A 23565-nucleotide genomic window follows, 5' to 3' on the forward strand; every position below is an offset into this window, starting at 1 on the left:
TATTTTTTATATATATATATATATATACCTGTCAGTGCTGCTGCTGCAGTGTCATAGAGTGATAGATAGTGAGAGATAGAGAGATAGAGAGAGATAGTGACAGAGAGTGATAGAGACTGCTATATTTTGTGTCTGCTGCCCCCCTTTTGTGCACCCCCAGCAACTTTTTGGGGGTGCAGGGGTTATTTTTCATATATATAACTGTCAGTGCTGCTGCTGCAGTGTCATAGAGTGATAGATAGTGAGAGATAGAGAGATAGAGAGAGATAGTGACAGAGAGTGATAGAGAGTGCTAAATTTTGTGTCTGCTGCCCCCGCCTTTTGTGCTGATCACTATATCTGAGGTGATCAGCAACTTTTTAGGGGTGCAGAGGTTTTTTTTTTTTATATAAACCTGCCAGTTGCACTGTCAGTTGCACCAAAGGTTGTGCACCTGCTGCCCCTCACTGGTAATCAGTGTCGCATCACTGATCACCTTTTTTTTTTGTGTGTGTGCTGTGGGGTCTTTTTTTAATTTTTTTTTTACACACACTGTGATTTTGGGGGTGTCCTGTGGCCGCTGTGCGCTGATCAGTGACGTACATCACTGATCATCTTTTTCGGCACAGGGTTGATCTATTTTTTTTTTTTTTTTTTTGATCAAATTCCTGTTGCCTTTGAGCGCTGTTCAGTGACGGACGTTACTGACCAACATCTGTGCTCAATTTTTGGCGCAGGACCTTTTTTTTTTTTTTTTTTAACCCCTTCAATTTTTTTTTTTTTAACCCCTTCATTTTTTTTTTTTGTATAAAGTATTTTTTTTTTCTGCACTACATACACACTACACACTACATACCCCCCTGGTTGAAATAAAGTTTGTACCCCCCCCTACACTATACACGTGTTGAAACATTTCACTACCAGTAACACAAAAATAAAAATGGCATCCCAAATGTCATCCCAAATGTCATCCCAGTCATCCAGAAGAATGTATTCAGCAGAGGAGGCATATGCCATGCTTGCTTCTGACTCTGACACAGCCAGTGATGCAAGCGGGGAATTTGAAGGATTCGCCTTAAGCTCCTCTTCCTCCTCTGGTGATGAGGGACCCCCTCAAAGACGCCCCCGTAGAGCAGCTGAGACCCCCCCCCCAATAATTGATCTCGTATGGACCCCACCACCAGACAATTTTGAGCCCCAGGTTCTTGAGTTTTTGGCCATGCCAGGAATCCAATTTGATTCCACAGGTCTCAGAGAAATTGACTTTTTCAAATTATTTTTCTCTGATGATTTTATAAATTTAATGGTGGACCAAACTAATTTATATGCCCAGCAGTTTATTGCTCAAAACCCCACGTCATCATTTGCTAGGTGGACCCCTGTAGATGCAGTAGAGATGATGACGTTTTGGGGTCTGGTGTTTCATATGGGCATAGTAAAAAAGCCATAAATTAGGCAATATTGGAGTACAGATGTTCTGTACAGCACCCCATTTTACCGTATGGCCATGCCCCGGGCTCGATTTGAGACGATCCTTAAATTTTTGCATTACAACGATAATGCACAGTGCCCACCCAGAGATGATCCCACCTTTGACCGGCTATTCAAAGTCAGGCCGGTCATTGATCATTTCAGTGCCAAATTTGAAGAGATGTACATCCCAGATAAATTCATTTGCATAGACGAGTCCCTTATACATTTTAAAGGAAGGGTTAAATTCCGCCAGCACCTTCCCAGTAAGAGGGCAAGGTATGGCATAAAAATGTATAAGCTGTGTGAAAGCACCTCAGGGTACACTCACAGGTTTAGGGTATATGAAGGGAAGGATTCAAGAATTGAACCGCCAGAATGCCCCCCCCTCCCTCGTAGGTGTTAGTGGAAAAATTGTCTGGGATTTAGTGCACCCCTTCCTGGATAAAGGTTATCACCTCTATGTGGATAACTTTTACACTAGCATCCCCCTGTTTAAGGCCCTTGGTTCAAGAGGTACAGCAGCTTGCGGTACTGTGCGCAAGAACCAAAGAGGCCTCCCAAAAACGCACATTGCCCAAGTAATGAGAAGGGGTGAAAGCAGGGGAATATGCACCGAAAATATGTTGTTGGTCAAATATAAGGACAAGAGGGATGTCCTTATACTGACAACAATTCACGGAGACAGTACCACCTCCGTCCCTGTACGAGGTACCAGTACCCACACCTCAAAACCTAATTGTATCCTGGATTACAATAGGTACATGGGCGGAGTGGATCTTTCAGATCAGGTACTGAAGCCGTACAGTGCCCTGCGGAAAACAAAAATCTGGTACAAGAAGCTGGCCGTGTATATCATCCAGATGGCACTGTATAACGCTTACGTGCTATTCCGTTCTACCGGCCAGAGGGGGACATTTATGCACTTTCAAGAGGAAGTCATAAAGGGCCTAGTATTTGGGAACCAGCAGGCAGAGGGCCCCAGTACTTCTAGTACTGGCCCCCGTATTGTACCAGGGCAGCATTTTCCGAACGAAATCCCCTCCACTGCAAGAAAGGGCAGGACACAAAAAAGGTGCAAAGTTTGCTATAAAAAGGGAATAAGAAAGGAAACTATTTTCCACTGTGAAACTTGCCCCGACAAACCCGGCCTATGTATAAAGGAGTGTTTTAAAATATACCACACATCTATGGATTATTAGGTTCATCATTTCACCGTGCTTCGGGGGTCTTGCTAATGCGACATAGCACCCACCAACATTCCACCAGAATCTGAGCTGCAAAATCCAAAAATCACTCCTTCCCTTCTGAGTCCTGCCATGCACCCAACTGGTATTTTTTGGTCACATATGAGGCATTGCCATACTCGGGAGAAATTGGGGCACAGATTTTGGGGTGCTTTTTCTCCTTCATACCTTATGAAAATGAAAAATTTTGAGCCAGAACTGCATTTTTGTGTAAAATAATGTAATTTTTCATTTTCACTGCCCAGTTGTATCAAAATTGGTGAAACCCCTGGGGGTTTGAAATGTACACTATACCCCTAGATGAATTCCCTGAGGGGTGTAGTTTGCAAAATGGGGTCACTTGTGGGGGGGTTCCACTGTATTGGTGCTTTGAGGGTCTTGCTAATGCGACATAGCACCCACCATCATTCCACCAGAATTTGTGCTGCAAAATCCAAATATCACTCCTTCCCTTCTGAGTCCTGCCACTTTTTGGTCACACATGAGGCATTGCCGTACTCGGGAGAAATTGGGGCACATTTTGGGGTGCTTTGTCTCCTTCATTCCTTCTGAAAATGAAAAATTTTGAGCCAGAACTGCATTTTTGTGTAAAAAAATGTAATTTTTCATTTTCACTGCCCACTTGTATCAAAATTGGTGAAACCACTGGGGGTTTGAAATGTACACTATACCCCTAGATCAATTCCCTGAGGGGTGTAGTTTGCAAAATGGGGTGACTTGTGGGGGGGTTCCACTGTATTGGTGCAACATAGCACCCACCATTCATTCCACCAAAATCTGTGCTGCAAAATCCAAAAATCACTCCTTCCCTTCTGAGTCCTGCCATGCACCCAACTGGTATTTTTTGGTCACATGTGAGGCATTGCCGTACTCGGGAGAAATTGGGGCACAGATTTTGGGGTGCTTTTTCTCCTTCATACCTTCTGAAAATGAAAAATTTTGAGCCAGAACTGCATTTTTGTGTAAAAAAATGTAATTTTTCATTTTCACTGCCCACTTGTATCAAAATTGGTGAAACCCCTGGGGGTTTGAAATGTACACTATACCCCTAGATGAATTCCCTGAGGGGTGTAGTTTGCAAAATGGGGTCACTTGTGGGGGGGTTCCACTGTATTGGTGCTTGGGGGGGTCTTGCTAATGCGACATAGCACCCACCAAAATTCCACCAGAATCTGAGCTGCAAAATCCAAAAATCACTCCTTCCCTTCTGAGTCCTGCCATGCACCCAACTGGTATTTTTTGGTCACATGTGAGGCATTGCCGTACTCGGGAGAAATTGCGGCACAGATTTTGGGGTGCTTTTTCTCCTTCATACCTTCTGAAAATGAAAAATTTTGAGCCAGAACTGCATTTTTGTGTAAAAAAATGTAATTTTTCATTTTCACTGCCCAGTTGTATCAAAATTGGTGAAACCCCTGGGGGTTTGAAATGTACACTATACCCCTAGATGAATTCCCTGAGGGGTGTAGTTTGCAAAATGGGGTCACTTGTGGGGGGGTTCCACTGTATTGGTGCTTGGAGGGTCTTGCTAATGCGACATAGCACCCACCAAAATTCCACCAGAATCTGAGCTGCAAAATCCAAAAATCACTCCTTCCCTTCTGAGTCCTGCCATGCACCCAACTGGTATTTTTTGGTCACATGTGAGGCATTGCCGTACTCGGGAGAAATTGGGGCACAGATTTTGGGGTGCTTTTTCTCCTTCATACCTTCTGAAAATGAAAAATTTTGAGCCAGAACTGCATTTTTGTGTAAAAAAAATGTAATTTTTCATTTTCACTGCCCACTTGTATCAAAATTGGTGAAACCCCTGGGGGTTTGAAATGTACACTATACCCCTAGATGAATTCCCTGAGGGGTGTAGTTTGCAAAATGGGGTCACTTGTGGGGGGGTTCCACTGTATTGGTGCTTGGGGGGTCTTGCTAATGCGACATAGCACCCACCAAAATTCCACCAGAATCTGAGCTGCAAAATCCAAAAATCACTCCTTCCCTTCTGAGTCCTGCCATGCACCCAACTGGTATTTTTTGGTCACATGTGAGGCATTGCCGTACTCGGGAGAAATTGGGGCACAGATTTTGGGGTGCTTTTTCTCCTTCATACCTTCTGAAAATGAAAAATTTTGAGCCAGAACTGCATTTTTGTGTAAAAAAATGTAATTTTTCATTTTCACTGCCCAGTTGTATCAAAATTGGTGAAACCCCTGGGGGTTTGAAATGTACACTATACCCCTAGATGAATTCCCTGAGGGGTGTAGTTTGCAAAATGGGGTCACTTGTGGGGGGGTTCCACTGTATTGGTGCTTGGGGGGTCTTGCTAATGCGACATAGCACCCACCAAAATTCCACCAGAATCTGAGCTGCAAAATCCAAAAATCACTCCTTCCCTTCTGAGTCCTGCCATGCACCCAACTGGTATTTTTTGGTCACATGTGAGGCATTGCCGTACTCGGGAGAAATTGGGGCACATATTTTGGGGTGCTTTTTCTCCTTCATACCTTCTGAAAATGAAAAATTTTGAGCCAGAACTGCATTTTTGTGTAAAAAAAATGTAATTTTTCATTTTCACTGCCCACTTGTATCAAAATTGGTGAAACCCCTGGGGGTTTGAAATGTACACTATACCCCTAGATGAATTCCCTGAGGGGTGTTCTTTGCAAAATGGGGTGACTTGTGGGGGGGTTCCACTGTATTGGTGCAACATAGCACCCACCATTCATTCCACCAAAATCTGTGCTGCAAAATCCAAAAATCACTCCTTCCCTTCTGAGTCCTGCCATGCACCCAACTGGTATTTTTTGGTCACATGTGAGGCATTGCCGTACTCGGGAGAAATTGGGGCACAGATTTTGGGGTGCTTTTTCTCCTTCATACCTTCTGAAAATGAAAAATTTTGAGCCAGAACTGCATTTTTGTGTAAAAAAATGTAATTTTTCATTTTCACTGCCCAGTTGTATCAAAATTGGTGAAACCCCTGGGGGTTTGAAATGTACACTATACCCCTAGATGAATTCCCTGAGGGGTGTAGTTTGCAAAATGGGGTCACTTGTGGGGGGGTTCCACTGTATTGGTGCTTGGGGGGTCTTGCTAATGCGACATAGCACCCACCAAAATTCCACCAGAATCTGAGCTGCAAAATCCAAAAATCACTCCTTCCCTTCTGAGTCCTGCCATGCACCCAACTGGTATTTTTTGGTCACATGTGAGGCATTGCCGTACTCGGGAGAAATTGGGGCACATATTTTGGGGTGCTTTTTCTCCTTCATACCTTCTGAAAATGAAAAATTTTGAGCCAGAACTGCATTTTTGTGTAAAAAAAATGTAATTTTTCATTTTCACTGCCCACTTGTATCAAAATTGGTGAAACCCCTGGGGGTTTGAAATGTACACTATACCCCTAGATGAATTCCCTGAGGGGTGTAGTTTGCAAAATGGGGTCACTTGTGGGGGGGTTCCTAACTTTTAGCATCTTATGGTGCCTAGAAACCTACATGGTGCCTAAAAAATAATCTCATAAAAAGGAGGCTCCAAAATCAAGTAGGTGCTCCTTCTATTATGAAGCCTGTGGTTTGGTCAACGTGCACACTAGGGCCACATATAGGATATTTATGAAAACAAAAGAATTGGGGGAATCAATTTTTAGTCACATTTCTCTAGTAAAATGTACTGTGTTCCTTTAGAAAAATGTATTAAAATTGCAAATCTGCAAAAAAAATGAAATTTTGAAATTTCACCTACACTTTGTTTTAATTCCTGTGAAACACCTAAAGGGTTAACAAACTTCCAAAATGCTGTTTTGAATACTGTGAGGGGTGCAGTTTTTGAAATGGTATCATTTATGGGGGTGTCTCACATACAAGTCCCTCAAAGTCACATCAGAACTGAACTGGTCCCTAAAAAAAATCAGTGTTTGAAATTTTCTTGAAAATTTGAGAATTTGCTATTCATATTGTAAGCCTCCTAGTGTCCAAAAAAATTAAAAGGAAGTTGAAATAATGATGTCAACATAAAGTAGACATATGGTCTATGTTAGTTATTAACTATTTTGAGTGGTATGATTATTTGTCTCACAAGCAGAAAATTTAACATTTTGCAAATTGCTAAATTTTCCATTTTTTTACGACATTTTGGTATTTTTCACAAAAAAACACAGACTGTATCGACCCAAATTTACCACTAATTTGAAGTACAATGTGTCACGAAAAAACAATCTCAAAATCACTGGGATAAGTAAAAGCAAAAAAAAGTTATCCCCACTTAAGTGAGACATGTCAGATTTGAAAAAAAGGGCTCTGTCAGGAACGCAAAAACTGGCTCTGTCAGGAAGGGGTTAACCACTGCATTTGGGACTGTGGTATAATCAAGAGGTTCTGGTACAAGGTCTCTTTCTTTATCAACAATATCCACTCACAACTCGACCTGCTCTCCATTGTCTTCCTAAACCTCGATTCTTGGAATCTCCATGGAAAATATCCAGGGTCCACCTATCTCCTGATAAAGATTATCACCATTTCCAAAAAGCTTATCCTAATAAATTGGACTGATACTTCACCTCCTAACCTCACCGAACTCAAACAAAAACTGCTTTATCTTCTCTATCTGGAAAGAAGATCCAGTCCTTTCCTTGATCTTGAAAAAGGTGCACTAAAGTTCTTCAAAAGCTGGGAACCGTTTATTAAATCTCTACCTACTTCATCTCAATCAGACATTCTGAAACCATTCACTAACGCCTCATGGTATGACTCCATCATCACACATCCACCAACGACACCTATCTAGATGCAGGACTGTTAATACCATGGCTCTTCAAACTGTGGCCCTCCAGATGTTGTGGAACTACATGTCCCAGCCAGTGGCGTAACTATATATTTTGCGCCCCCCCGCCAATTTTTTTCGGCGCGCCCCCCCCCCCCCCCAATTTTTTCCGGCGCGCCCCCACCCCTACCCCTACCCCTACCCATACCTGTCTGCGCTGACTCCGCTGCGCTGCTGCCCGGCCGCATCTGCGTCACTGTCCCGTCACTCGCTCCCGGCGCCGGCTCCTGCTGATAATGAAAAGTGACTCTTAGAAAATGGCTGCCAAAACGGTCTGCAATACGGGGGCAGCCATTTTCTAAGTGTCACTTTTCATTATCAGCAGGAGCCGGCGCCGGGAGCGAGTGACGGGCAGTGACCGCAGATGCGGCCGGGCAGCAGCGCAGCATGTAACTATAGCCCCGCAGCCCCCCAGGCGCCCATAGTTACTCTGCGCCTCCCCGCCATGGCGGGGGCTGCGGTGGCTTAGTTACGCCAGTGGTCCCAGCATGCCCTGACAGTTTTGGTATGCTCTTATAGGAAAAAATGTGGCAATGCATGTTGGAACATGTGGTTTCACAACATCTGGAGGGCCACAATTTGAAGACCCATGGTTAATACTATATGTAATACCTCCATAAAGCTGAACCTAACTGCCCTATCAGTACAATTTTTTTTATCTAAGGTGGATTTTTTGACATTGAAGATGTATTCATCTTCCATATTCCAACATACTGTGTGTCAACACCCATCCCCTTCCCCCACACCTTTCCATTACCCTAACTTTTCCCCTCCCCATAGCTTCCAGGCATAACACAATTTACCTTCTCCCTACCTTTTTCGTTATTTGTTTTAATGTTTCTCTAATCTGATTTCTTTAACATGACCAAATATTATACTAAGGCTAAACATTATGCGAGACCCAATCGTATAGATGCTCTTTTGCTCCTAGTAAACTTTGCGCCTTCAAACTCATCGCATATCTATTACATATTCATTGTTACACCCTTAGGAATATGTCTAACAATGTATCTAATGGTTAATTGCATTCCTATGTTATGCTGTTAAAACTTAATAAAAACAATAAAAATAAAAAAAGTCAGTGGAAACTGACTTTTATTTGTGGGCGCCCACCTGCTTCGCCATGGGAATACCAAGCATTTTCATGGGGACACCCATAAAAAAAATGGGCATTCCAATGGGTGGCCCCCTGGCCCACTCCAATGTCACCGAAGCCATTTGCAAAGAAGGCGTACACATGCACATAAAAGACCATGTGCATGCGCAATCCCAAAACCATCAGGGCGGGGCTAAACTTGCAGGATTGTGAGTCAATCAAAATCAGCACCTAAGTCCTCAAGTTTGGAATGACGGTCTTGGGTAACTAATTCATCTTTAATTGGTTGGACAGACATTACAAAAGGTAGTGAATAGAACTTCATCATTCCATGATAATTCAGATACAATAATCTGAAACTGGATGAGATATTGTCCAACAATATGTGAACCCTGCTGCAGACATAGGGGGTGACATTTAATAGGATGAGAGTTTTAGTAACTTTTCAAAATCGCCCATTATTGCACTTTTTAAAATCACATTTTTTGCAGTGAATTCGCATATATAATGAGCTGCTTATTCTAGGTGAAAAAGTGCGATTAAGTGCGATAATGGTCGATTTTTAGTCATGAAAATGTGCGATTTTTAGGAATCTAGGACACGTGGGCATGAGTTTAGATTAGAGGAAAATTTTTTCGTTCCCTATGAAGGAAACATTTTTGTACGGTCAGGGCAGCCAAACTATGGAACTCTCTTCCTGGTGAGGTGGTGTCGGCAGACACAATAAATACATCTGACAACCACTCAATTTGGTTCTCAGTTGCAACCCCTCAAAATAAAACCTTACCCATGGAGTTGACCAGATATCGCCCAATGAGTGGTATAACTCCCCAGGCTCTTGCAGCAAACCTGAATTTCTCTGCAGTAATGGGGGCCTGTGAAGATCCTTGTTCCCCAGTCTGTTACTATAACAGGGATGTGACAGCTGCAATGGATATTATAGCCCCTGTGCATATATGACCCTATACACCACGGCATCAAGCCCCTTGGTTTGACAACAGTGTTAGTGGACTCAAGAAAAGGGGTCGTAAACTTGAAAGACTGTGGAGGAATCCAAACATGGTAGAGGATAAGCTAAAACTAATGAAACATACTGGAGAATCAATCAACAATCACTCGTAAGAAATCAGAGTTCCTATCAAATTAGATCAGAGCAACAAACAATAGAGTTGCTCAGCTTTTCCGTACAGTGGAGAAGCTTTGCAAAGCAGCATGCCTGCAGCCTGATGAAGCCCTCTCCCCGTCAAGTTACAATGAGTTTGCTAAATTCTTTTTAGATAAAGTATCTTCCATCCGGGCTGGAATCCCCACAGTGTCATCAAAGGAGTTCCAAACTATCAAGCCTGTGAATGTAAGCCACCTAACTTCTTGGAACAGCTTTGACCCAATGGATGTAAAAGACATTGCAGAAATTACCCGAAGGCTGTGTCCCACCACCTGCCTCAACTAAGCTGCTAATGGGGTGCATGGATATAATCGGCCCTGTATTTGCAAAAACAGTTCAAAGCACTCTGCAAACAGGCATTTTTCCTGAGCCACTAATGGAAGCAATTGTTAGACCACTTCTTAAAAAAACAAATTTAGACCCTGACTACAGACCAGTATCAAACCTTTCTTTTCTAGAAAAGGTTATTGAGAAAGTGGTAGCAACTCAACTAGAAACCCGCCTGTCAGCCCATGATATGTAGGATCCATTCCAGTCAGGATTCAGGAGAAGACACACCACTGAAACAGCCCTGGTATGTGTGCTTAATGATCTTCTGATGGCAAGAGACAGAAGTGACTGCTCAATGTTAATCCTTCTGGATCTCTCAGCAGCTTTTGATACCGTGGACAATGATATACTAATTCAGTGCCTGAAAAATGTCTGTGAGTTGGATGGCTGGTTCAAATCATTTCTCACGGGTAGGCAGGGTTAAAGTGAGGGGGAACGGGGTGGAACTGAGTACCACCACCTCTAATGGTGAGGGGCAATATTTTAACCTTCACATTGGCCCTGCACAGTAATTCACACAGAAAAGCAATCTACAGTAGTTTGCAGGGGGATGCCAAAAATCCTACCACTGGCCCTGTCTCTGCCTAATGGGGGGAGGGGAGGGGGTGTAATTAGGTGGCATAGAAAAATGAGTTCCCCCAACTCTGCATGACCACTTTATGCCCTGCTGGTAGGTCACAGAGAATTTTCTCTGGAGTGTATTCATCATCACCAGTGCTACTTCCTTGTGGTGTCCCGCAGGGTTCCATATTATCTCCTATGCTTTTTGCTGTTTACATGCTACCACTGGATGAAATAATCAGATGTCATTGCCTGTTTTTTTACTGCTATGCAGATAATACACAACTATACCTGTCCTTTGCTCCAGGTACTGAGAACCCAATACCAACCCTAAATGGCTGTCTAGATGAGCTACAGGAGTGGATGAGTGCCAGTTGACTGCAACTGAACCCTGATGAAAGAGGTGCTTATTATTGGTCACAGGATAAGACTGCAGAAGAGCCAACCAACAGGACTTACAGTTGGGGATGCATAACTTCAAAATACGGAACATGTGTGGAATCTTGGTGTTGTCCTGGATAGTGGCTTGACATTTAAACACCAGGCATCAGCCACAATTAAATCCTCATTCTATCATCTAAGGAATATAGCCAGAATCAAGCACCTAATTCCCTCAGAAGATCTGCCTAAAGTCATACATGCATTTGAATCATCGCGCTTTGACTACTGCAATGCTCTCTACCTCGGTCTCCCAGCAAAAGAATTGCACCGCTTGCAGATGGTACAAAATAATATACTGACTTTTAAAGCTCTACATGACCAGGATCCAAGGTACCTGAATTCATCTTGGGGTCCAGCTTTCAGCGCTGTGGCTACAACTCTCTGGAACTTCCCCGCTCAGTTCGAGAAGCTTCCACTCTGGAAACATTCAAAAATAGACTCAAGACTTCCCTGTTCACCCAAGCATTTCACTAATGCCCCTTGTTGATTTGTTAAGTTTGTTTTGTATTTTGCGCTGTAAAAGACTACTGCAAGCACTTTGAGCACTTCCTCCTATTAGGAGAAAAGTGCTATATAAATAACATTGGGGGTTATTCTAGTCCATTCTTTCTGACAAAATCCTTCTTAGATGGACAAAACCATGTGCACTGCAGGTGGGGCAGATGTAACTTGTGCAGAGAGAATTAGATTTGGGTGGGGTTTTACTTCAAAGCGAGATCTATATTGAAGTGTAAAATCATGCAGTCAGTATTTTCCCTGCACAGAAACAAAATAACTCACCCAAATCTAATTCTCTCTGCACATGTTACATCTGCCCCCCTGCAGTGCACATGGTTTTGTCCATCTAAGAAGGATTTTGTCAGAAAGAATGAACTAGAATAAACCCTATTGTTATTATTATTATTATTATTATTATTATTATTATTATTATTATAAAATAAGTTTGGACAAACACTTATTGGTTAAAAATATTCAGGGGTACAAACAAGAATCATAATCTGTCTTTTAAAATATTTGAATACACTACATATAACAAGGTATAAGCTATTAAACCAAGGTTGAACTCGATGGACACAAGTCTTTATTTGGCCTTAACCAGTACTATGTTTCTGGAAAAATAGGTCCAGGAACTCCAGGTCTGGGGGTGGATCAATTAAATAGAAAAATTATATATATATATATAGAGAGGGAGGGAGAGATAGATGTATACATTGTATTTAGAAACAAAGGCACTCACAGGTGATTTTAAAATAAAACTTATCTTATGGAAAATAAATTTTTAGTTCCTGATGATGTCATATTTAATTAGAGGTTCAGGAACTGAGTTCCTGCTGGTTCCTGCTGAAAAATAGCCCTGGCCTTAACTACAATGTAACTTTGGCCCTAATTCTGATCGGTGCGGCCGGAGCCGATTATGCGGCCAGGACCGTGCGTGCGAAACCCTGCCTTCCATACGGATCGCCAACTCCGTCCGTATGCGGTAAGAAGCTGTCCGAACGGACCGCACGTGTATTTTTCACGGAATACGCCTCCTCCATCTAAGGGAACCTCCCTCATCATTCGATGGTCGCAGACCATCGAATGCAGGACCGAGTGCTCCACCAGCACCCGCAACCTCAGACCACACGGACATTTTTCCGTGCAAAAGCAGGGATCTGGGCGGGCAGCTGACATCCGGCGATGTCATATATCCGCCCCCTACACGTGCGTCACCGCCGCATTACCATACGTACGCCCAGCGTTTTCATGGGAACGCCCATGAAACGCGGGGCTTATGCATATGGTAATGAGCCCAAATAGCCCTGACCGCCCCTCTCCACCACCTGTTCGGATTGTTCACATATCATGCGGGATTTGGCCGTACGCCCCGCTCGCACATGCGCAGAGACGCCTCTGCACATGCGCAGACACAAAACATCGGCGGGCCGAACACATGCGGATATATCCGCACCGATCAGAATAAGGGCCAATGTTTGGAGTATTTTAAGCGGAATGCTTTCTGGCATTTGCGTAGTAATGGTTTTCTTCTGGCGACTTGACCATGCAGCCCATTTTTCTTTAAATGCCTCCTTATTGTGCATCTTGAAACAACCACACCACTTTTTTTTCAGAGAGTCCTGTGTTTCAGCCGAAGTTATTTGTGGATTTTCTTTGCATCCTGAACAATTTTTCCTGGCAGTGGTGGCTGAAATTTTTGTTGGTCTACCAGAACGTGATTTGGTTTCCGCAGAATCCCTCATTTTCCACTTCTTAATTAGAGTTTGAACACTGCTGATTGGCATGCTCAATTGCTTGGATATCTTTTTATATCCCTTTCCTGTTTTATACAGTTCAATTACCTTTTCTCGCAGATACTTTGACAATTCTTTTGCTTTCCCCATGACTCAGAATCCAAACATGTCAGTGCAGCACTGGATGAAAGATGGAAAGGTCTTTCAGGAGACCAGAAACTCACTGACTTTTCTCACACTCACACTGAGCACAAGCAAACAGATCACAGACGAGGATGGTTACCTTTAGCAGCCATTCAAATCCGTTTGTGTCAACTTGTGTGCATGTAATCAGGCCAAAATCTCCAGGGTATATAAACTTTTGATCAGGGTCATTTGGTTAGTTTCTGTTGTCATTATGATTTAAAAAGAGTAAACACAGTTGTTTGACAATAAATGGCTTCACCCAACCACTAACCATTAGTGAAAGAAAAGTTTATGAGTTTTCATTCATATTCTATGACAAATGGCCAGAAAAATCACAAATTCTGCTAGGGTATGTAAACTTATGAGCACAACTGTGTATATACAGTATAGAGTATATATATATATATATATATATATATATATATATATATATATATATATATACATACATATATACATAATGCCCACACCAGTTGCCCACAGTAGTAGTGTAACATACATAATGCCCACCCCAGTTGCCCACAGTAGTAGCACTGCTTATACTGTACGTAATGCCCACACCAGTTGCCGACAGTAGTAGAGCTGCCTATAGGTGACACCCACACCAATTGCCGACAGTAGTACCACTGCTTTTACATACTGTATGCCCACACCAGTTGCCAACAGTAGTAGGGACACCTATACGTAACATCCACACCAATTGCTGACAGTAGTAGAGCTGCCTATACGTAACACCCCCACCAATTGCCTACAGTAGTAGAGCTGCCTATACGTAACACCCACACCAATTTCTGACAGTAGTAGTGCTGCCTATATATTGTACAGTATATGCCTGCACCAGTTGCTGACAGTAGTAGGCTCATATTTTACTAACCTAGTTCAGGGCACTTCAGTATCGCAGCTCATCCCTTCCTGCTTCCTTTTCTTCATCATGCTTGCTCAGTGTAGCTCCACCCCCTCTTCCCAGTGTAGCTCCACCCCTTCCATTTGTGCAGACCCACGACTTTTTGGTCCCTGCTGCTGATTATGTGGTTAGGTGCCTGGAGGGAGCTCTATGCTGCCGGCGCGGCTGTCTGTCATGCAGTATGACAGGCGCAGCGGCACCTGGCAGCCACAAAGGACAGCAGGGGATGTAGAGCAGGGAAAGTCCCTCTTCTGCTTGGCACCTCCCTGCCGTGCATCCTCCGCTGAGCAGGTAACGTCGACCCTGGTAGACATTACACCACATACAGTAATGCTTTAATTACTTTATGCCACAAACCCTAATGCCCATTGCACATGCTACACACCATGAAGCTTAACACACTTTTATGCCACACCTTAATGCACATAACACACTATGCCACACGCTGTAATGCTTCAGGGTAAAGTTATACATGCAATGACATCATTATACATATTGCACCTCCCATGGTATTTTAGTTCATTTACACATAGGCCCTTATTCTGGTTGGTGCGGTCAGAGCCGCACACGGGGCTCCGACCGCACAAACCAAGGGCCGCCCACCCGACGGATCGCCACTGCCGTCCGTACACGGACGGCTGGCGATCCGCATCAAAATGGTGGAGGCGTACGCCTCCACCATGGTGGGAGCTGCCCCCTGCCTTCGATGGTCGTCGACCATCGAAGGCAGGGCCGCACGCCGCGGCAGCCCCGCAAGCTGAGACCACACGGACAATCGTCCGTGTGGTAGCTTGTATGGGGGCTGAAAGCTGACATCCGGCGACGTCAGCTTTCCGCCCCCATGTCATGGTAATGAGGGCGTCATGCCCTCATTACCATGCATACGCCCCGCGTTTGCATGGGAACGCCCATGAAACGCGGGGCGTACACATAGGGAAATGAGGGGATGAAGCCCCTCACGCCCCTATACGCCCCCTTTGCGGCGGACGAAATCCGTCTGCGGCGAAGGGGGCTGCACATGCGCAGAATGACCTCTGCGCATGTGCAGTGGCAAAACATCGGCGGTACGGCCGCACGCGGGCCGTACCGTGCCGATTAGAATAAGGGCCATAATGCACTCTGTAGTTCTACTTACATGCATAATTCCCCCTGTAGTGTCGCTTACACATATAATGCCCCCCCAGCAGTGCCCCATTACACACATAATTGTCCCATTAGTGTCTCTTACACATATAATGCCCCAGTGTAGTGCTACTGCCCTACACACATAATGGCCCTTATTCTGGTTGGTGCGGATATTCCCGCATTCTTACGGTGCGGTCCGCACGCCACGGTGTTTTGCCGCGTGCGGCCATCGTCCGTAGAAACGCCCACGTGTCCTCCGCATTCGGACGGACTCACTCTTTAAGAACAGGGCGTGTTTACGGACGACATACAAACCATGCGTGTGCGGGAGAAACACTCCGATTCTGCACGGTATTACAGAGTATTACAGAGTATGCTCGGAAATACCGCATCCGAACGGGAGCCAAGCGGTGCTACCGCCCGTAAGCGGAGTATTTACGCCAAACAACCCACTATTATGTCAATTCTGCAATACATCACATGACCCACTTATTCAATTACCTATCCTCATAAAAAAATGCTTCTTTGGAATTGGAATCAATTAGATGCCAATATATCCTTACAAGCATGCCTAACACATGCATTGCACACATTAACCCTTACAGCAAATCAAGTGCAATGGTTTCAATTAAAGCACTGACAAGCGTCCTATTAGTGAGTAATGAGTAAAGGAGTAGATTCTATTGGGTTCAGGTGTTAATGCTTGTAGTCATTAGGCGTACGTTCGCCTACCGCATGAACGAGTGGTGTCCGCAAAGCAATAGTACACTTGTGGACACCGCACATTTCTGCCCTTTTTGATCGCGTGCATTCGGAGTGGTTTCCGAATGTACGCCCCCCAACATAAGTGTACTCCCCCGTGTCCGCCCATGTTTCCGCCCCGTTTTGCCCACTTTGAAACTACGCCCATGTGTCATTCCGCATGACGCCCATAATACGCCCCTATTTCCCGACTGATAGCGGTGAACAGTTTTGGACGGGATTTGCCCGAACTGGTACCGAGTCAAGGCGTGGCACATGCGCGTAGCGTTCTCCACGCATGCGCAGACGCCGTAAAGACGCGATCCGTAAGTACGCGGTAAAGTCCGCGTCAATCAGAATAAGGGCCAATGTCCCTGCTACCAGGGCTGGACTGGCTATCTGGCACTTCTGGCAAATGCCAGAGGGACCTATGGCCAGGTGGTCGATTTGTGGAGGTGGAGTCAAAGCACTCCTGTTCAGCGCACAGAGAGAGCCGCTGGACCCACCATGGATCCGGTGGCTCTCTGTGCACCGATCGGGTCCAGGAGAGAGGGGTGCATCACATACGGCTCCTGCAACACTGCGTGTGAAGTTGCGCGTGTGCACAAATGCCAGGGCAGACTTGGTAGCCCAGTCCATCACTGCCTAATACTGCTGTTTGCAAGTATAATGCCCCCTGTAGTGCCACTGCCTTACATACAAAATGCCCCCACTAGCGCCGCTTACACATACAGTATAATGCCCCCACTAGTGCCACATAAATACATAATGCCCCCTGAAGTTCCGCTTACCTACATGCTGGCTGTTAGGGGTTCCATGCTCATTGCTAGAGGTCCCATGATCATTGCCCGGGGTTCTATGCTTGTTGAAGGGGGGATTATATGCTTTTTGACAAAGGGGATTACATAATCATTGCCAGGGGTTCCATTCCAGGAAGTTCATTGCTCATTGCCAGGGGTTCCATGGTCATAGCCAGGGGGATTACATGCTTGTTGTTAAGGGGGTTTACATGATCATTGCAATAGGAGGTTACATGCTTGTGGCAAGGGGTTCCATGCTCATTGCCAGGGGGATTATATGCTGTTGCGTGTAACCCCCCCTATGGCAACAGGCATGTAATCCCACATGCCCGTTCCTAAGGGGGTTTCACGCTTATTGCCAGGGGTTCCATGCTTGTACCAGGGGGGATTACATGCCCCTTGCCATAGGGGGTTACATGCTTGTGGCGAGGGGATCAATGCTCATAGTCTGGAGGGATTTAAATGTGCGAAGAAATGGGTTTTGAGCAGCGCTGGGCTTCACTGAGAGAATCACGATTGTAAAATTGAACAATTTATTGTATATACATGTACAAACAAGATATAGAAAAACTAAATATAAAAAACAGAATATGTAAAACCAATAAAATACTGTAGGTCAAGGTTGCAACCAATTAATCCTGCATATTTGAGGAAAAAAGAGAATTTCTCTGCAATGAATCTGATCTCCAAAGAGGCCTTTAGAGTCTCCAATCACTTATTGGTAAGTAATGTTCATCACACAAACTTGAAGTGTATAATAAAAGAAAGTTCTGGAATATTACCCAGCTTTAGGAATAGGTTACTCTGGTCAGTCAATGTGCAGTCCGTCTGAGATGGTCCACAATGTGCGAATGGCACTTCGCTGGCAAAGTGGAGATAGCAGGGTCCTGTACTGTTGGTGAAGTGCCGGTCCAAAACTGAGATGAAGAAATAGCTCAACGCATTTCGGCACCCAAATGGCAGCTTCCTCAGGAGCAGTGTGTGTGTCTGGGGGAGTTAATTGCTCATTGCCAAGGGAGAATTAAATAAGGTTGTTGTCCACCCTTCCCCCGCCGGATGGTAACCACCCTTCTGCCACAGAGTCACTGGGGTTAATCCTATTGACCCCAAAGCGTGCCAGTTGCTGTTTAGGTGCCGTTTTCAAGCTGAAAATGGCACCCAAATTAATTCTAACTTGCACCCTTTGCAGGGCCAAATTCGCTGAAAATTGCTTGCACCCCTATGGAGGTCAGCAATACTCAGGGTCTCTGTCTCTACTACAGAAGCAGCAGCCTGTCAGTACCGAGTTACCAGTGGCAGAGATGACAACGCTGGATCAGGTGAGTGTGTATGTGTGAATGAATTTAAAGTGTAAAATGGGTGTTTAATAAACATATACATTTCTGTTTTTATTTAATTATGACCATGTGTAAAAAATTGCACATTTGCTTTACTAAAATTTGCACATTTTTATGACCAAAATTCACCGGAAATTGCATGTGAATTCCATTTATACACCTGAAACCGCATTTAATTACATTTGCAATTTTGGGCCAACACTGTTATTTTAAAACATGTGATTTAGTGCGATTTTGGAACCTTACCTAAAACCCTACTACATGTAACCCTATGTATTTGAATACAATGTCATTACAGTCCCTGTTGGTGAACAGTTGGGTGTGTGAATACTTTTGTCTGTATAGTTTGTGGCAATCAGCATACACTTTAGCTTATCCTAAAAAATAATTTCTCGGTTCACTCCAAGCTAAATAACAAGATACAGTAAGACTAATTCATCTAATTTTTATGACAATGCAATAAGGTCGCCAGAACATGGAAATCAATGGTATTCACTTTAAAACAAATGTTACTTTTTAGCATTGGTACAATACATTTAGGTTTTGATAACATTTGGTATATTGTTAAGGAATTCTCTTAATTTTTCTGTCCCCCCAAAAGCTTTCTGTAATAGACAGTTGGCTTGTGAAGTAAACAAAAAAGGGGAACTGGCTGTTTCTAGTAAGTGGCTTGAAAACATGTCCCAAGCAGGACACATCTGTCCTATATGTATACAAAGATACAGTCATCTGCCACAGGTATGGCCCTGAAGTTCCCCCATCTTGGAATGAATCTGTGAATAAAGCTTACACTCACCCTTAGAAGGACAGAATCCATATAACCCGTCTTTGTCATAGTCTGCAGTAGTAGAGCACCAAAGCCTTCCATCAGACCTCCCGGCAAGCGTGCAGTCCACATACCACTTGGAATTGTACTTGAAGGGGAACACGCAGGGCTGACCATTAGCATTTCCCTTTAGGGTATATAACTCTGCGGAATATAATATTACAACATGGTTTGGATTTAAGGAGCTGGGAAGTTTCATTCATTAAAAACATGGAACTGAAACAGAAAATACTATAATTGGTATATAAAGTCTGATCATGTTCCTTTCAATATCAATTTAAATATTACATATTAGTTAAAAGCCCATTAAAATGACAGCTTCTGCAATGTACTTTCACTTTGAGCTGTGACAGTTTTTAGCCCACAATTCACACTCAGTCCCTATCTGCTCCTACCTCCAATCTCTGTCTTCACAGCTCCCTCTCTCCATATCCAGCAAGTTTGAAACAGATCATTTTCCTGAGAAATTTGCTTTCACTTTCCATTAAAACTTCTTTTACATACTTGCTGACTTGCTGACTTTCTCCAGGAGAGGGCAGCCAGCTCAGTGAGGCAGGGCAGAGCCATGGGAGGGCTGACTTATTTGAGGGCATGACGAGAGTCATCACGTCATTTTCAACAAGCCCCCCACCGTGCAATGCCGGTATTTCAAGTATTGCATTGTAGGGAGTGGGGCTAAAATGATGCAATTTGCATCATCTGACCCAAGGATCCCTCTGGCGAAGGATGGTTTGCGGGATACGGAGAGGTGCGCCCTTTTCCGGGGGGCCAGGAGGGGACACGATTTCTGGGACCCTTAGGCTACCTGACCTTTTAGTAAGAAAGGAGTCATTTGTTGTCCCCGGGCTTTGAGCGGTGCACTGCAGCAGGCACTCAGGGACAGACTGATGAAGCTGCCGGCTGCTCTGGCAGCTAGTGTGAGTTTCCAGTAAGTGTGGCCGGGCTGCATCTTTGAGCACTCCAACCCCTTCTTATTGTATCAGGTATACAGTTCATTTTTTTTATTTAAATCATTCTCCTCTATGTTACTGCCTATGTCAGTCTCTCCCTACCTGACCAGCCTCTGTCTGCGCCAACCATTTTGCCAACCCTGTAAGTGCCAGTGTGCTCCTTTTGTGCCTATCTCTTATAAAATAAATAGCCCAGAACTGTCAATCTGTGAGTGTGTGTGTGTGTGTGTGTAACGCTGGGCGGAGTCACACATACACTCACAGAGTGTACCTGGAGCAGGGCACCAGAGAACATGCATAAGAGCAGTGACTCACGGTATTAGAGCAGGGCGCCACACAAAGACTTTATAAAGGCACATTTCACAAAGCAGATATACATTACCCCTGTCCCAGCCGAACGGACACCACGTGACGTCCCCACATGGAGGCCTGCTGTCTCAGACATTAGGGGAGTGCCTCCAGGTTAAGTCCAAACGCCAACACACCACTACGATGCCTATCATGGAGCTCCACCCACCCTCCTCTACAGCTACACCACAACTCCGGCATTGGGCAGTAAGAGGCTGAGCCCGCTACCATGCCACTCACTGCACTGGTGAGGACCCCCCCCCCCATATGCCCATATACCTGCCAAATATTGAGGCACTCACAGGGTCTTGTATAAAAAGTAGATGTTTAGTAAAACAAAGCCCAATGTTTCGGGGTTAGCAAACCCCGTTATCATGGTGAATATATATATATATATATATATATATATATATATATATATATATACACATATACACACACCCCTTATATACCCATATACCTGCCACATTTATACCCCACTTAAAGTATACCCATATTGCTGCCCATATACCATACCCATATATATACCCTGCTTATAGCAATATAGCTGCCTATATACCCCTTATATACATACATAAAGGGAAAGGGAATGCGCAAATATGAGTGGATAGGTCCAACCCGTATTGCACAATTATTCTGGCGCTGTTTATTTGATATATATGTTACACCACACTTGTGGTCTAATGTAATTAATCCACTGCTGCTGCAGGCGGCTTTATATGAGTTAGCTAAAGCTCATAAGAGAAACAAAGAGAAATGGGGTTTAAAACCACTTTGCGCTGCTAATGGATATATTTTAACATAGAATACCACCAGACAGAATGATACTGGACACACTATTCAATATTTAAATTAATTTATAGAGAAAGATATAAAAAAAAATATACACATAAATAATATCAAAAATTCATACAATAGTATACAATATTAAAAACATTAATCAATATGGCCATGTATAAGTCACGTTTGCAAACTGATAATTAGGAAAATACTCCGGAGTAAATAAATGATGAGGATTAGTAGCAGTCATTCATAGCAATTAGAATGCATAAGCTGGGGGAAGGGGGAAATGGGTATGGGATGAAGGTATTGGGCGTCAATGAGCCAGCAGCACAATCAAGAAATGTAGCACAGTCAATTGAAGCTTAAGCAGCAGGTTAGTGTAGAATATACCATATATCTCACCCTCCGTTGATGTTTTTTTGTGGAGGGGAAGCGTGTATCGGGGAGCTTCTGATGGTAATTAGCTCAACCCGACCACAGTGCAGAGATGATGCGGGGAGCTTTGGTGGATCTTACCGCTCTACCCGGGGTCCGGTGATATGGAAATATGCCCAGATAACGTCCAGTGCAGGCGGCTGTAATGAAAGCCGAATTGCGGGAGGGAACGGGAGGAGAACCTCGACCGCCAGATGATGTTCACTCGCTGCTGCCAGATGACGGTGGATCACACAGATTTTCAAAGGACCGCGGCAGACCAGCTCGTGTGATAGGCGGTGGGATAGAGAACACAGGGGTTTGCAGACGTGACACGTCTGCAAACCCCTGTGTTCTCTATCCCACCGCCTATCACACGAGCTGGTCTGCCGCGGTCCTTTGAAAATCTGTGTGATCCACCGTCATCTGGCAGCAGCGAGTGAACATCATCTGGCGGTCGAGGTTCTCCTCCCGTTCCCTCCCGCAATTCGGCTTTCATTACAGCCGCCTGCACTGGACGTTATCTGGGCATATTTCCATATCACCGGACCCCGGGTAGAGCGGTAAGATCCACCAAAGCTCCCCGCATCATCTCTGCACTGTGGTCGGGTTGAGCTAATTACCATCAGAAGCTCCCCGATACACGCTTCCCCTCCACAAAAAAACATCAACGGAGGGTGAGATATATGGTATATTCTACACTAACCTGCTGCTTAAGCTTCAATTGACTGTGCTACATTTCTTGATTGTGCTGCTGGCTCATTGACGCCCAATACCTTCATCCCATACCCATTTCCCCCTTCCCCCAGCTTATGCATTCTAATTGCTATGAATGACTGCTACTAATCCTCATCATTTATTTACTCCGGAGTATTTTCCTAATTATCAGTTTGCAAACGTGACTTATACATGGCCATATTGATTAATGTTTTTAATATTGTATACTATTGTATGAATTTTTGATATTATTTATGTGTATATTTTTTTATATATCTTTCTCTATAAATTCATTTAAATATTGAATAGTGTGTCCAGTATCATTCTGTCTGGTGGTATTCTATGTTAAAATATATCCATTAGCAGCGCAAAGTGGTTTTAAACCCCATTTCTCCTTATATACATACATACCACAAATATACCCTGCTTATAACCATATTGCTGCCTATATACCATTTAGTATCATACCAGCTATACCTCCACTTATGCCCATACACCTGCCACATATACCCCTTATCTCGCAGCACCCTCACATCCGCCTGTGACACCACTTCCCCACCAGCCCAAACCAGTTCTGGATAGAGCTGCTGCACATGCCTAGTGTTTCAACTGAGCCTTTAAACATCACACTGGACCAGAGAGCAGCTACCAGAAGGAAGAGACAGGAGCCTTACCATGAAGTGGGGAGATAGTGAACTTAGAAAGTGCAGTACTGGTTCTATTATGTTTCTGTATTTACAATATTTACTATATGTTTTGCCTTTTCCTGACCATTTATCAAATTTATTGTATTCCACACAGTATCCAGTGTATAAATAAACCAATAATCAGGGCAGTTACCACTTCCCCAGACTCCCATATATACTACAATATGCTGCAGAGTGGGAGATTTTGGATTACATTTGGAATCCCCCCTCTAAAAATCCTGCATTTGCCACTGTGTTGAGGTAGTGGGCTTCTGTGTTTCTGGGAAGCTGGCATGGGGTGGTGACTTGGTCGCAGTGGTGGTGTCCTCCTATGGTATCCTGTGGTGTCCTGAGAAGTCCAGTGCAGTCCAGTGGTCTGTGGTACTGTGCTGGTTGCTGCCGGTGTTAGTGTC

At 44.1% G+C, this 23565-nt stretch overlaps 1 protein-coding gene across 1 annotated transcript in view; it reads right to left on the minus strand.

Annotated features, from left to right (window-relative positions):
- Window positions 1-23565, minus strand: part of LOC146081224 (macrophage mannose receptor 1-like) — a 351156-nt gene that overhangs the window by 308862 nt on the left and 18729 nt on the right. The window contains exon 3 of the mRNA XM_083189329.1: window positions 19225-19398. Coding sequence (XP_083045455.1) covers window positions 19225-19398 — 174 coding nt within the window. The remainder of the gene's footprint in view (window positions 1-19224; window positions 19399-23565) is intronic.

This window comes from Crinia signifera, chromosome 5, assembly GCF_055691185.1.
Source record: "Crinia signifera chromosome 5, ASM5569118v1, whole genome shotgun sequence".
NCBI classification, from domain to species: domain Eukaryota; kingdom Metazoa; phylum Chordata; class Amphibia; order Anura; family Myobatrachidae; genus Crinia; species Crinia signifera.